We start from the raw sequence: 10999 nt of genomic DNA, 5'->3' as shown, positions 1-10999 counted from the left end.
CCGAGTCTGGAGCCCGCTGACAGTGTCCCAGCTCTGCTGTTCCTCCGATTTCCTCTGGCATCACGGGGAAGCTCCAGGGCCGTGCCAGGTCTAGGGTGAGGAGAGTGACGCACTTGCCTTGGCCCAAAATTTAAGGGGGAGCTAAATAATTTGGTAATCAAAATAAATGATTTTATAATGCGCTATTTTAAAAAATCAAAAGTAATGCAAAAACTCGTGATGAACAAACTATCAACATTTAAAATAACGACAGGATCCCACCCTGCACTTGAATGACCCTGCCTCACTTGCCCCAGCCCTGGGGCTCCAATTCAACTTTACTTACAAAAACAGGCGACGGGCCAGCTGGCCGTAGTTTGCCTATATGAATTTTTTTGAACGTTGTATTAAATATTCCTTATTTGATTACCGAGGGTTTGTTGGCTTTCCCTTAAATCCTGCGCCTCACCCTTGTCCTGGCCCTGCTCCAGAGGGTTTTATGCAGGCACACCGTGACCTCTCCCTTCCTCCCCGCTCCCAGGCTCTCCCAAGATCCCGCGGCCGGGTCCTGGGTATTCCCTGTCGCCGCCCCTTCCCCGGGCCAGGTCAGGTGCTGCGTGCGAGCCGCAGGGGCGCGGAGGGCGGCCCGGCGCAACCCCGCGGCTCCTCCCACCGCGCGCTCAGCCACTCAGCCGCCTCTCCGCCCCGCGCGCTCGGGCTCGGCGCCCGCCCCGGCCCGCCCCGCCCCCGACGCCGGCCGCCCTGGCGCCGGCTCCCCGTATATAAATCGGCCATTTGCTTCGCTCCGCCCCAGAGCCCCGGAGTGCAAACCGGTTCCTAGTTGTGTCCCGTGGTCGCTCGCCTCCTCTTTCCTTCCAACATGACAGATGCCGCTGTGTCTTTCGCCAAGGACTTCCTGGCAGGTGGAGTGGCCGCGGCCATCTCCAAGACCGCGGTCGCGCCCATTGAGCGGGTAAAGCTGCTGCTGCAGGTACGTCTCGGGATCAGAGAGACCGACCAGGAAGTGGGGGGAGGGGGGCGCGCAGAAATGGGTGCCCCAGGGATGGAGGAGATCGAACCCTTTGGACATGTCCAGAGAAGTGGCAGCTTGGGGGCAGGGGTGGCCGCAGAGTGGGACCAAAAGGCAGACTTGAGGGAGATGCTTTAGTGCCCTGGAGTTCTGGATCTAGGAAGGAGTCGGGGGATGCGGGAGGTGAGGCGGACCAGGGCCTTGGCATCCCGGAGGCAGCAAACTCGGATGGGGCGCTCCGGGAGTGGCTGTCTCCCGGGCCATGGGATCAAGGGCGAAGCCTGAAAGCCGGCGCTAGGAGGAGGAACACCTGTCCTTACCGACGACCTCAAGGTCGCGGCAAGGAGATAACAGCCTTGCGGAGGCCATGCGGCCGGTCGAGCGGCCACGCAGCCGGCGGACGCGCTTAAACCTCGCCGGGCCGGAAGCCGGCGCCGGGAAGCGCGTGCGCCTCTGCGGCCGCCCCCGCGCGGCCGGCCAGCCCGCCCGGCGCCCGCCACCCGCCGGGGCGGCGCGTTGCCCGGCTCCGGCTCTAGAGGGCGCGCCCGCACGGGCGTCGGCGTGGTGGCCCACGGGTCACCTCTGGGAAAGTGGTGGGGGCGGAGCAGGAGGGAAACAGCTTCGGAGACCTGAGGCGGAGGCCACTGTCGCCAAGGTGACCGTGCCCTACATGGGACTTGCCCTAATGCTTCTGCACCTGAGTCTAAGGTAGTGACCTTTCTCCCAGGTCTAAAGGTCGTGGGTCCATGTGAAGGTGCCCCCTCCGCACCCAAAGGGATGGAGGCTTAATGCCTCTAAGGGTGTAGATCACCCGTGACAAGGCTAGGAGGGTCCAGCCCGTGTGCTAGAGAAGACTAGATTTGGGGAGGGGGGGAGCGTTAATTGAGATGATACAGTCTCTTTCCTTTTCCCTTCTCCATGGTTGTAACTCTCCCTGGTGGCTTCCTTCTTGTCTGTCAGGTGCAGCATGCCAGCAAGCAAATCACCGCAGATAAGCAATACAAGGGCATTATAGACTGTGTGGTTCGGATCCCCAAGGAGCAGGGAGTCCTGTCCTTCTGGCGTGGTAACCTGGCCAATGTCATCAGATACTTCCCCACCCAGGCGCTCAACTTTGCCTTCAAAGATAAATACAAGCAGATCTTCCTGGGTGGTGTGGACAAGAAGACCCAGTTTTGGCGCTACTTTGCAGGGAATCTGGCATCGGGTGGTGCTGCTGGGGCCACCTCCTTGTGTTTTGTGTATCCTCTTGATTTTGCCCGTACCCGTCTAGCGGCTGATGTGGGCAAAGCTGGAGCTGAAAGGGAATTCAGAGGCCTCGGTGACTGCCTGGTTAAGATCTACAAATCTGACGGGATTAGGGGCCTGTACCAAGGCTTTAATGTGTCTGTGCAGGGTATTATCATCTACCGAGCTGCCTACTTCGGTGTCTATGACACTGCAAAGGGTAAGTTTGCTCTGTGCTTTGAAACCGTGTTCTTATGAGACAATTTAAAAGATCATCATGCTATCCTAATTTTCTAGGAGCCAGAGATTTTTTGTAATTGCTAAGGAAAGCCCAGGTCATCCCGTACAACCCTTGTGTATAGATGCAATTTGAAGGGAAGTAGAAAACAAGAGGTCAGTTCACTTTTGCTTTCTGGTAAAAGTATCTCTTTCCTATTCTCAGGAATGCTTCCAGATCCCAAGAATACTCACATCTTCATCAGCTGGATGATCGCACAGTCCGTCACGGTGGTTGCTGGGTTGACTTCCTATCCATTTGACACTGTTCGTCGCCGAATGATGATGCAGTCAGGGCGCAAAGGAAGTAAGTTCCACTTGAGCAGAAGGTAAAGATGTGTGCATGGGGCATGGGCACAAACTGGCAATGCCTGACTAACAACGGCAGCCTGTTCAGAGCGCAGGATGAGCTGGTTGGTCTGCTGCACAGTTGCCTTTGAGCGGACCCTTTGCATGCCTATGAATGAGGGTGCTTAAATGGCATTAGAGGGTAAGGCTGATGGGGAGTCTGCATATCCCTGTTGTTGTCTAGTCACAGCATTAATATTTCAGTATTGGCCACGCTAATGTGTATGTGTTGGGTTTTTAAAAACCGACATTAGCTCTTAGGGGTGGGGCTCTGGTTTAGTCTAGCAAATCTTAGGACTTTCATCAGCCTTCTGTCACCAACTCCATGTCTTTATTCTTTGCAGCTGATATCATGTACACAGGCACGCTCGACTGCTGGAGGAAGATTGCTCGTGATGAAGGAGCCAAAGCTTTTTTCAAGGGTGCATGGTCCAATGTTCTCAGAGGCATGGGTGGTGCTTTTGTGCTTGTCTTGTATGATGAAATCAAGAAGTTCACATAAGTTATTTCCTACTCCTCCCCCCCCCCCCGCCCCACGCTGTGAGCAGGCATGTTTTATTATGTAACATATCTTGAGCATTCTTGACAGACTGTTGGCTGTCTATTTATCAATGGCAACTATTTACTGGTTGAAAATGGGAAGCAATAATATTCATCTGACCAGGTTTCTCTTAAAGCCATTTCCATGATGATGATGGGACTCAATTATATTTTTTATTTCAGTCACTCCTGATAAATAAGAAATTTGAAGAAATAAAACATCTGAAGTATAATTTTGTTTGTGGTTTATTTTCATGTAAAAAGAAATTTTGTAATGTAGTGAGTGCTGCATTTGAGTAAATGCTACATTCAATAAATGTAATATCTCCTGAAGTGAAGAGCTTTCTTTTAAAACCCATCTGCAGCCATCCACTTATCAAAGAATAGCTTTGAAATTCAGGCCCAGTGCATCCAAAACCAGAAGTCCATTGGCTGTGGGCGGTCATAGCCGAATGAGCTTTCCCCAAAAGGTTCTATGTACCCACCTTTCCTGTGGTTATTAATTAAGAAAGATAAGCTGAATTTAAAACGGTTTGTTATGTGAATTTCATCCCATTTAAACAAGTTGTAAAATAGAAGGTACTAATAGTTACAGTGTTTGTCCTGTTTCCTTCCCTCATCCATCTTTACCTGGCTCAGGCCGTTTTAATTTAATCCCGTTCCAAGCAGAGGCTTAGAGCTGGCGCAGTGCTGAGAATGCAGTGCTGGTAAAGATTATGGAGAGAGCCAGACAACTGCCACAACTTCAACATTCCTTTTAGAAGGAACCGAGCATCTGCATTTTGCCTAACATGTTAGCCCAGTCCATGGAGGACATTTATGTTTCTTTTGGATAAGCCCTGATTTGGGATCCAGGTGAGAATGTGCAATTTCTGTAGCTCTCGATTAGGTCTCAGAAATCCAGTGCACTTTGCCTGTAACACGAGATTTGTATGAAGAATAAAGCACCAGGGCTGTCAAGCCACAACATTCAAAGTAGAAAATGACAGAATAGGTGATCCACGTGCACAACTGCAACCCATTCCAGAGGAGCCTCGCACACTGGCGTGTCTAAGGGCTGCTCACAGACGGCCGTGCGCAGCCTGCATTAATGCCCCGAGATCCTAGAGGTTTTTCTTGCGTGCCCCCTGGCCAAGCACCTGAATCATAGTATAGCTTAGTTGTTAAGAACTCTTTTCACAATGTATACACATGTCAAAACATTGAGTTGTATAATATATATAATTTTTATATGTTAAAGATATCTTAATAAAGTTTAAAAAACCAAAACTGTTCTGGTATCAGAGAGGCCTGGATTCTGCCGCTTAATTGTGCTGTCGGGCAAGTTACTTAATTTCTCTACGCTTCAGTTTGCCTCATCTATAAAATGAAGATAATAATACCTGCCTCAGGGGGTTGTTGCAAGGATTAATTTATGCAAAGCATCTACCATAGAACATGCATAATAAGCACTCTGTGGATGGTAACTATGCTCATTATTAAGAGGCAGTTAAGATTTTGGGGGCTCCAGAAACAAGGACCTGGATTTGAATCCTAGCTCTGCTGCTTACTTAGCTGTATGACCTTGACCTTGGGCAAGTCACTTAATCGCTCAGTCTCCCCATCTGTAAAGTGGGGATATCAGCGCTAACCACGTTTCCCAGGGATATTGTGAGGGTTAAGTCACGTAAAGCATGTAGAGCAATAAGTATGATGCCTGGCATCTAGCAAGCACGCCAATATGAGTTTTTCCATAATGAGGCATCCATTTTGTTGGAGATTTGCCCAAGCAGAGCACTACTTAAGAAGGAACTCAAGCCCACTTTTATTCTTCTGTAACAGCCTAGACATATTATATTGTGTAGGATTTATGGACAATAAACTTCAGCTTAGGTCTTTTTCAGCTATAGATTTTGATCCTGAAAGGGGCTAAGAGGTTGCCCACTCAGGGCTGCAAACCACAATACAAGAGAACCTGAGCCCCCTTTATGGTTACTACAATGGATGTGGACTCACTGAGCTGGCAGCTATTAAAAGAAACCTAGGCCCAGGCATTAATGATTAGAAAGCAAGAAATGGTGCCTCCTACAATTGGGTGGCTGACATAGATGAGGTGTTTTTTTTTTTTTTTGTTCTTTCTATTCTTGTTGTTCAATGATTTTTGAAATTTAATTTAAAGACAAAGTGGTTTTAATCTCTCCAAGCTGTGCAGGATAGTGCTATAGAATTCATTATGTCCATTATGCTCATGCGAACATTGATGGTGCACAATCTTAGCAACACCCTAATTTATGCCGTTGTTTTGTTACTATTCAATGCATAACAGGATCCGTGAAGCCGATTCCAGGTGAGAGAGCCAGAATACAGGTCAGCTTGCGCACAGCCGCTCTCTCCATTCCAGGGGCCTCTCCACTCGGTCACTGGAGGCAGTGTGCTGCGGGTGCTCCGGCCCGCCGGTGAAAGAAACTGGGGGTATCTCCCCACAGGGGCTGTTGTCGTGGATGGTAAGTCATTTAAGCCATTATTTTCATATTAAAAGAAATGCAGATATGTTAGAGAGCCTATTGCACCATTTGAATGCATTTTATAAACAAGCCGCAAAGAGAATTCTTGTCTACAGAGGACCATTTCTGGCACTGCCCCCAGACCCCGGGGGGAACCCATTCAGCCTCCTCTGCCATTACGGATACTTCGGTAGAAAATTTGTAAAAGTACTGCTGGACTAGGTAATAGATTTTCGAGTGTCAGTGTTACTGGGAGAAATTTCATTTCTCCTGTGAAGTTTGTGAGCATAGTATTTCTAATTTGGTTTTTAGATTTATAGCACAATTAACATCGGTACATGGTAATCTGTCAAATAGTAAAGAAAAGATATAAAATGAAACGCAAATGTCCCCCTGTCCTACCTCTCCCACCCCTAGTCCCCCTCCTCAAAAGCAACCGTTAGGACCCGTGTCTTGTATAGCCATCCAACAAGAATGAATGCCTATTGTTGTAATCGTAGCACATTTGTTTTTATCTGCATCATATTCTGATCGCTTGGATTCAAAATGGCATGATTCTTTTAGCCCAGTGTCAGACTGTGGGGCATCAGACGCAGACGCTCTTGGAGGCAGGAGGGTGGGGAAGGGGTAGCTTCTGGACTCTGAGTGAGGATTTCTAAGTGTGACCCTTTCTTAAAACCCTAAACCAGTACTTTCGTCTCGGGTTTTAGCTTTGGTCACTGAGTGACCTGGGGGCAACACACGTCTAACGTCAGAGCCGTAGTTTCTTCTCTAAGTCCCTTCCAGTTTAGCTGCTCTCTGGCTCTATCGTTTTTACATAAAGCAGAATCGGTGAAAGGACCGGGATTAGGTGGTTTAATCCTTCCAGAGAACATTTTTAAATATCCAACACAGTCGTAAATGAATAGTCTGACTCAGAGCAGTCATTTGCAGGCTGTGTGGGTGGGTTGGCATTGGCAAATGAAATTTACAACTGTAAAGATTTACATTAATTTCGGGACCAAGAAGCTGAGCGACAAAATTACAGCTCAGAGTTTGGGTCAAAGGTGATCTGATTTACCTCAAAAAAATTAACATCTGTCTTTTCAAACCTCATCTTATTATGTATAATGTGCACTTCGGTATGCAGGTGGAGATTTATTTGAGCAACAAATATTGGATGCTGCAATTTCTGGACACAAAACATGCCTTGTGTTCCACTCAAAATGTTTGGAGGAGCTCCCCCATTATTTCAGCCATTATTTGCTTTATGTGCAGGTGAACAAGTTCAGACGCACAGTGCTCTTCTTAGCCAAAGGTTTAAAAGAGCCCTTGGTATCCCGGCAACAAATATAAACAATGTTCAAGTGACAGATTGGGTGCTTGTTTTCACTGGACCCTCTTCGGAGACAAAACTGAGTGAAATTAAAGAAGCCCGTTAATCCGTGACTGTCAATGAAGGAGACAGTGGAAGAGCGGTCTTGATGATGAGCATCCATCCGGGGGTTTCATTTCCCTGGGCAACTTTTGTAGGGAGGAAATTTAGCACTCTCGAGATTTAAGAGAACATGCTGAATCTGATCACGTGACACGTTTCACCACCTCTAATGTTTTCACTCCCAGTACGGAGATGCTTGCGGCCCTAAAGACATAACCAGAGCAAGCTCTGCGCTAAATCACCATCAACAGGTCGACTTCCAAGGGCTTCGTATTTGGGAGTGAAACGGAAAACTCTTCTGTCTAAATGAGCTTCCAGTGCCCTGCTCGGCGACGAGCAGAGACATCTAACGGGCAGAGGCAGATGGACTGTGAAGCTACGCTGCTCCAGCTTCAGAGCCACCCCTGGCACGGGCGCCTTCCCAGCCCTCGGAGGTGCTGTAGCAACGTATTCATTTGCTCATATGGTTTTGTAAAATTTTCAAAAGTAAGATATGTTTGCGTTTTTTTTAAAGAGGGCACCAAAATTCTATAAACGGAATTTGGAGGCAGCCCCATACATCAGAGCAGAGGTGGGACCTAGGTCTGGGACCTCCTCATCACCGGATGTCGCCACTGTGCCCCATCTTCCCACTCAGGATTCGCTCATGAGAATCTTTGGGGCCAGAGGTCTCATTTTCAATGACCTAACTTTCTCACTTGACAACTATGCAACTTTGACTTACCTGCCTTGTGCCTCAGTTTCCCCATCTGGCATATATGGATAACAATAGGACCTACCTCATAGCAATAGTGTGAAGATTAAAGGGGTTTATATGTGTAAAGTGCTTAGAATAATGCCAGGCACCTGCTTTACACAACTTTGCTATTATTATGAATATTATTGTTTTATTGGAATGCTTTCAATTATTTTAATTTCATTCATGGGAGATTGGTGTAATGGATTTATCCCTGACCTACAGATTTTCTGAAATGGTCTCAAGAAAATGCCACATGTACTGTAGAGAACGCATCCCACACAGAAAGAAAGAACAGGACTCTTTTGGAATGGGCCGAATAGCAACATGTGGTTATAGTGACGATCCTGAGCTTGAACTCAGAGCACTTACTTTACAACTCTGATTATGAAAGGGAGCAAAGGCCAAAAGGAAATCTGTCCTGCCTCACACCCAGCCCTCACAGCCCTGCTGGCCCAGGGACACTGTGTGATCCTCAGGCCTCCCTCTGTTCCTGTAGTATTTCAAGGAATCCGTGAGGCCCCAGCCTGATTACCCAACCCCATGACTTCGCTCCCCAGGGAAAGAAGCGAAGCTGCTGGAAGAGGCTTCGGACGGAGGAGACCTTTGGAAGCAAAGGATCTCCTTTCCTTTTTGTAATTAAGCTCAGGGCTCAAGAGTCCATTTATTATTATAAACATTGAGTTTTATAGTGGGCTTACTTTAGAAGTGAAGGTCAGGGGTAAGGTGCTTGGGCTTCTGGGTAAAAACACGCTGTTTGCCAATTAGGATAGAAAGCTGGGAATCTGGCCACTGCAGCGGTATTCCCACCCCGGCTCCATGCTTCTCTGTCTGGCTTGGGTCACATCACGCCTCATGATGGGTTAATGCCTCAGTTTGTCCACCAGGAAAACTGGAAATCAACTTTTCTCGTCTGAGTTACAATATTAGTTTCTAAATCTTCTAATAGGGGCTGTATCTCTTTTCGGAATTTCGAGAGCTAGACAGATTAGATTAAATTAAACCTGCTTCTGCTCATGAAACAATCCATGCAACCAAGTACTAGTGATTGCTCTAAAACTACAGAATCAGGATCATAGCTCATTATTTTCACCTCCTGAATGCCAGGTACTGTGCTAAACACTTTGCATAGATTAGCTCCTCATCCGCACAACAGCCCTGAGAGGTGGGTATTATTATTGACTCCATCTTACAGCTGAGGCTTAGAGAGGTGAGGTGATGTACTCTGAGCTGTCTGACTTGACAGGAGGCTTCAAAGAGAACTTCAAAGTGATCCCGACCAACTATTGATTTTGGGTCGTGAAATATATTAAAATATGGAAGCTGGCTAGTTTCAGTACCAACAGACAAAATCCACTTGACAAATATTAAATAGAATTTGTCATAACCAAAGCACTGTTTACAGAGTCCATTTTTAGAGCATGGGTTATTTTCTATTTTCAGGCAATTTAAGAATTATTGTTGTAAAAACTTCCTTGAACCTAAAGCTCTAGAGTTAAATTTGATTTTATCCAAGTTTCATTAGCTTTTTTCAGGACAGAGCTTCCTTTTAAATGAAGGCTCTTAGCAAGGAATGCTGAGCCCCCTCTAAGGTTACATGCTGAGGTGGGGTTATTGGGCCATTGGGTAAGGGCCAGACCAACACACAACCACATGACCAGGCGGTGTTTGGCGCCCCCTCATCTCTCGCCAGGGTTAGGAGTCTCAGAAAAATGCTGAGACCTGGGCTTTGGTCTGCCTTATCTGGTTGCACCTTATATGGAGAGACAATAACATGCACCTCATGTAACCTGCTACTCCTTCCGCGCATGCTCCACAGTCCCAAACCAAGCCACTTGTCATTCCCAAGCCATGCCATTCACTATCATAGTTCTAAGCTTTGTTGTACTATTACACCCCCCAGCCTGCCCTTCCCTGCCTCTCTGCCAGGGCATGGTCCTTCAAGACCCAGCTGAGGTCACAGCTCCTCTGTGAGCCTTCCCAAACTCCACCAGCCAGCACTCGCTGCCATCTCCTCCAAAGTGCTAGGGTAGTCTATTCATGTCCGCTCTAGGAGCATAAGGATTTTGTCTGTTTAATTCATAGTTGTATCGCCAGTGCCTAGAACAGTGCCTGGCATATAGTAGGTATTCAAGAAGTCATTGTTAAGTGAATGAATTATAATGTTTATTTCACAGTATGGTAACTGTTTACTTGTCTGCCTCCATTAGGGGCTGTGTCTCGTCCCTCTTTACCTTCCTAACACTGAGCACAGAACCTAACACATAGTCAATGTGTGCTAACTGGCCAGTGGAGGGAGAAATTAGTGAGAGAAGGAATGAATGGACGACATGTAGAATTTGTTCCTTTGGTTATCAGTTGGCCTGAATGAATCTGGCTGGATCCAGCCCCTTGTCACCTGGGACCAGTTCTGCACAGGGCCTTCCTGACTTTCGTCTGTTGCTTGCCCAGCCTGTGGGCTTAGAGGAAGGATCTGGATACAGCAGGGGTTTGGAAATCACCTGGCTCTGGTACTTCTGCTCTGTGGTCCATGCTAGAGAACTAGAGGGCCAGGGCCTTGGGACACCTCCCCCCCAAATCCATGTGAAAAACAGGTATGACTCCATATCAAGTGCTCCCACCATCCTGTAAACGTATGCTGCCCATTTGATCATGAACCCCCAACATGGAGCCCTCTATGTAGTAAGTAGTTGATGGGGATCTGGTTATGATGGTGACAATGCTGAACACTGCCTGTCACACAAGATGACTCAGGCTGCTCCAAAGGGAGAGGAACAGGCATGTTACTGGGGCACCTGAGGACGCTGCCATCAGAGCTGTACCAATTGCACACCCACGTGACTTATTAGGGCTGATTAGACCAGACATACTCCTGTACCTGGGCCTAATGTTCCCAGCTGCTAAGACAGCTGGGGCCAGTGAAAGCCCGTGAGAACCCTAGAGTGAATGGGACCCTCTTTGAC

General features: G+C 47.7%; 1 protein-coding gene across 1 annotated transcript; it reads left to right on the top strand.

Annotated features, from left to right (window-relative positions):
- The first annotated feature begins 775 nt into the window (after positions 1 to 775).
- On the top strand, positions 776 to 3633 carry SLC25A5 (solute carrier family 25 member 5). The gene is made up of 4 exons (XM_046674188.1): positions 776 to 970; positions 1970 to 2456; positions 2679 to 2819; positions 3205 to 3633. Exons 1-4 carry the CDS (start codon positions 860 to 862, stop codon positions 3360 to 3362), a joined length of 897 nt encoding a protein of 298 aa, XP_046530144.1. The 5' UTR covers positions 776 to 859; the 3' UTR covers positions 3363 to 3633.
- The last annotated feature ends 7366 nt before the right edge of the window (positions 3634 to 10999 follow it).

The sequence above is a fragment of the Equus quagga genome, chromosome 10 (assembly GCF_021613505.1).
Source record: "Equus quagga isolate Etosha38 chromosome 10, UCLA_HA_Equagga_1.0, whole genome shotgun sequence".
Taxonomy (NCBI): domain Eukaryota; kingdom Metazoa; phylum Chordata; class Mammalia; order Perissodactyla; family Equidae; genus Equus; species Equus quagga.
Note: the sequence above shows the minus strand (reverse complement) of the source record. Positions and strands in the feature narration are given on the sequence as shown.

What these genes read in the sequence shown, in the direction of transcription:
- SLC25A5 (XM_046674188.1), top strand. Translation starts at nt 860, where the DNA reads ATGACAGATGCCGCTGTGTCTTTCGCCAAGGACTTCCTGGCAGGTGGA. An exon ending in TGTCTATGACACTGCAAAGG is followed by an intron (nt 2,457 to 2,678) that starts GTAAGTTTGCTC and finishes TCCTATTCTCAG; the next exon opens with GAATGCTTCCAGATCCCAAG. An exon ending in GCAGTCAGGGCGCAAAGGAA is followed by an intron (nt 2,820 to 3,204) that starts GTAAGTTCCACT and finishes TATTCTTTGCAG; the next exon opens with CTGATATCATGTACACAGGC.